This window comes from Camelina sativa, chromosome 11 (genome assembly GCF_000633955.1).
Source record: "Camelina sativa cultivar DH55 chromosome 11, Cs, whole genome shotgun sequence".
Lineage (NCBI taxonomy): Eukaryota > Viridiplantae > Streptophyta > Magnoliopsida > Brassicales > Brassicaceae > Camelina > Camelina sativa.
Window position 1 is genome coordinate 39,241,735 of NC_025695.1, and position 3,401 is coordinate 39,245,135.

At 36.1% G+C, this 3,401-nt stretch overlaps 2 protein-coding genes across 3 annotated transcripts in view; one reads left to right on the forward strand and one right to left on the reverse strand.

Annotated features, from left to right (window-relative positions):
* LOC104725579 (protein MICRORCHIDIA 4-like) overlaps window positions 1-897 on the forward strand; it is an 8,439-nt gene extending 7,542 nt beyond the window's left edge. Inside the window, exons 18-20 of the mRNA XM_010444256.2 lie at window positions 256-340; window positions 424-546; window positions 629-897. Coding sequence (XP_010442558.1) covers window positions 256-340; window positions 424-546; window positions 629-685 — 265 coding nt within the window. The 3' untranslated portion in view covers window positions 686-897. The remainder of the gene's footprint in view (window positions 1-255; window positions 341-423; window positions 547-628) is intronic.
* LOC104725577 (bidirectional sugar transporter SWEET10-like) overlaps window positions 1-3,036 on the reverse strand; it is a 10,791-nt gene extending 7,755 nt beyond the window's left edge. Inside the window, exons 1-6 of one of the 2 annotated variants that reach the window (XM_010444254.2) lie at window positions 2,799-3,036; window positions 2,614-2,650; window positions 2,316-2,526; window positions 2,062-2,223; window positions 1,845-1,964; window positions 1,492-1,734 (exon numbers count right to left, since the gene is read on the reverse strand). In XM_010444254.2, coding sequence (XP_010442556.1) covers window positions 1,492-1,734; window positions 1,845-1,964; window positions 2,062-2,223; window positions 2,316-2,526; window positions 2,614-2,650; window positions 2,799-2,844 — 819 coding nt within the window. In that variant the 5' untranslated portion in view covers window positions 2,845-3,036. Of the gene's footprint in view, window positions 1-1,278; window positions 1,735-1,844; window positions 1,965-2,061; window positions 2,224-2,315; window positions 2,527-2,613; window positions 2,651-2,798 lie in introns of those variants that run through there. The other variant, XM_010444253.2, reaches the window with a different exon arrangement.

Consider the following 3,401-nt stretch of genomic DNA (forward strand, 5'->3'; position numbering starts at 1 on the left):
TTTAATTTTTTTCCCTATGGACACTTTTTCCGTGTATAGGATTTGAGAACGTAACTTTTCTACTTCTTCTCTCAGAGTACCGAACTACCCAAGCCTCAGTCTGGTTCGCCTACCCTCAGTCAATTGGAACAAGAGAATAAAGAGTTAAGAGAGAGGTTTGTTACCACCTAACGTACCATGTTAATTTGCCTATAAGATTCATATTTCTTGTTTGCGTGAACATTGGAAGCTGTGTTTTTTATTTTGGTTTCTCAGGCTCGATAAAAAAGAAGAAGGTTCCCTGTTACTGCAAAAGGACCTGCGACGTGAGAAAGAGCTTCGCAAAACACTTGAAGCTGAGGTAACTTCTACTTTCCGACATTTACTGTGTCTGCCTGCAAACCTATAACAACACTCACTGATTAATTCCTCCTGTCATTACAGGTCGAAACATTTAAGGAAAAGTTAGAAGAGACGGAGAAAGAGCAAGAGAATTTAATCCAGGTTTTCTCACAGGATAGAGACAGACGCGACATGGAGGAAGAAAATCTCAGAAATAAGCTAGAGGTTCTCATCATCCGTTCAAACCAACATTTCTGTAATTAGTATGATTTTCAAGAAATAAAATGACTTGACTTTGTGGTTGCAGGAGGCGTCAAACACAATCCAGAAGTTGTTAGATGGAAAAGCTGGAGGCAGAAGATAAAGCGTTGTAACCAGACGTTAGAGGGGCATTGATGATAGTACTGAGGGGCATCTTACATAATTGACGGAGTAGGTTGTTTGCTTTAAATCCTCTTTTTGTTGTGGTGTATGGTCTCTAGCCTGACCAAACCAGAGTTAGGAGAGAAGTGGGATATTATTGTAAAGTGAGGTTATTGGTTTAATGTTTGAAACATTTGAATTTCGTTCTCTGCATTTCCAACCTACCCGGACGCAACCTCTCCTTAATCCAACTAACTCACCAATGTTCGCTTTAGTCAATATGATTAGAATAATTATATTAAATTGTACAAATTCTCTTACATATATGATTTTTAATATCTAAACTAATATAATGTGTCCCACAAAAAAAAGATTAATATTTACCCAAATTAATATAATAGTTTATTTTTTCTTTTTTGTGCAAAGAATATAATAGTTTTCTTTGTTTCCTACTTAGAGCAACTACAGTATATCATTTTTCTTAGTTAAAAAGACAAACGAAATATTGGTGATAAGACATATTTTACATTCGAGATGAGAGAGGGAGAGATAAAGGTCCATACATAATAATAGACAAACGAAATATTCATTTATTTAAAATTTAATAAGACATATTTTACATTCGAGATGAGAGAGGGAGAGATACACGATGACGTTGACCAGACCCAAATTAAACATTGAACCCTAACTTAACATGCAAGCAAATTGAGAGACAGACACACACACACACACATCGACTCTTGATAGTAAAAGAGCTAATTAATTCTTAGAAATGAGAAATGCTTCTTTGTTGTTAATCTTCTCAATGTCTCCTTTGATCTTCTCGTCTAGGTCAATGGTATCTTCCATGTCTGCACTGTCCTGTGGCACCAAAGTTCTCATCTGTGAGTTGCAAACCATCGAACTTAGCCTCACAACGTCGACGACATGCTCAGATATGTCCTGAAGCTTGATCACTGACGGCTCCAGAACTTTCGTCCCAGGTTTCTTGTAGATCACGAAAAGTATCATCTGAAGCACTCCAAAGATGAAACCCAAAACATTTGGCAGCTGGAAGATATATATATGATCAAGATTAGAGAAAAAACATTAGGTTTTAGCGACAGCCGATCATAATAATTAAGAGCTAGATACAAATATTAAGACTAGTAGACACTTACGGCAATGTTCTTGTCTTTAAGGAGAAGCCCGTAGAAAAACCACATGATAGCTGATAAGGTTAGGAAGAAGGAGAGACCGAACGGCATGAACTCGGCACTCTTCGTTTTGATCACTTTCCTCTGTGTGTCAATTAATATTTGTTAAATATAATTTTTATAGTCGATAACAAAAAAGAAAAAAAAAATTTGAAATGGTAACTAAGAAAAAGAGGCTTACAATGATGCCAAGGGGAGCAACAAAAACAGATAGAGAAAAGACCATACAAATGTATCCAAGAACTTGAACACGTTTATTGCCATGAGTCAGAAAGTACGTCAACAAGAAGATTAGGCCGAACGCGAAAACGTCCACAAAGAGAACGCACTTCACCGTTAGAATCTGCCATAATGGAAGAAGACGTTCCGTTAAAGATATAGTAATTCTTGTGTGTAAACTCAAGATAATAAGTTATATTCATATAGAATAAGGACCTTTTCCTTCTTAGGAGCGTAGAAGAAGTATAAGGAGATGTAGACGATCTGTACGACAAAGGCAAAGGAGTTGATCGTGATCAACATCATAGCATCTTTCTTGATCATCGCGTAGTACAGCCATAGCATCGCACTGAACAGGGAAATCACGTAAGGAACCGACTGATACCCTTCAGATGATTTCCTCTTGTATATACGAATGAACGTCGGTCTAAATATATTAACAACACGTATAAATGCTTGAGTTAATACGTTATTTTTATACGAGGAATGTGCAAAAGAGTTATAGACTACTTACATTGGGGCAAGGCAGACGAAAAAGGAGATGATATTTCCTACAATATAGTTATTGTTATGTGTTAGAATTTCACGATGGCTCATGTAAATGAATGCATTTTAATGTATATGTACACGTGAGAAGATATACACTAAGTCACTAATCAAAGCATTAAGAATAAGAAGTTAAGAACCAAGATAAAATACCTAGAATGCCAAAGACAGTAGCCAAGACGGCTTGTGAAATTGCCATTTTTTTATCTCTCTCTCCAACGTAGTGAAATCTTCTTTAGAATATAAAGAACAGAAAAAACTTAATTATAATTAGAAACTCTCCCTCTCTCTTCCTCTATTAAAGAGAACGCAACTGAACGAAAGAGTAAACTCTACAGAATCATACTGAGAATCTGTTCAAATGTATGATGCAATTCCTGATTGTGAAGTGTGGTGATTTATATAGGGAGGAGAGGAGAAAAGTGTATCAACTTGCAAAATGTGTCTGCGAGTGAGATAGATAGAAAGAGTTTGAACTCAATGGGGTTGTATAGTGGGAAAAAAAAGAAACATAGAGCATTATCTATACTTTACAGTTGTATACTTCATACCCCATTGCCTCGGAAGGTTCCCGTTTTTTTCACCTAAGCCTAACCTTACCCATCTTTTGATTTTATGATTCACGTACTTAATCCCTACAACTAAATATGTTACTTAGTTTCTTCGTTTTATGTAAATGGCTAAACCTTTTCTATGACGACCTTTTAGATCTAACTTTTACTCGAGTACCCGTTTCCTCAAGAAGAATATATTGGT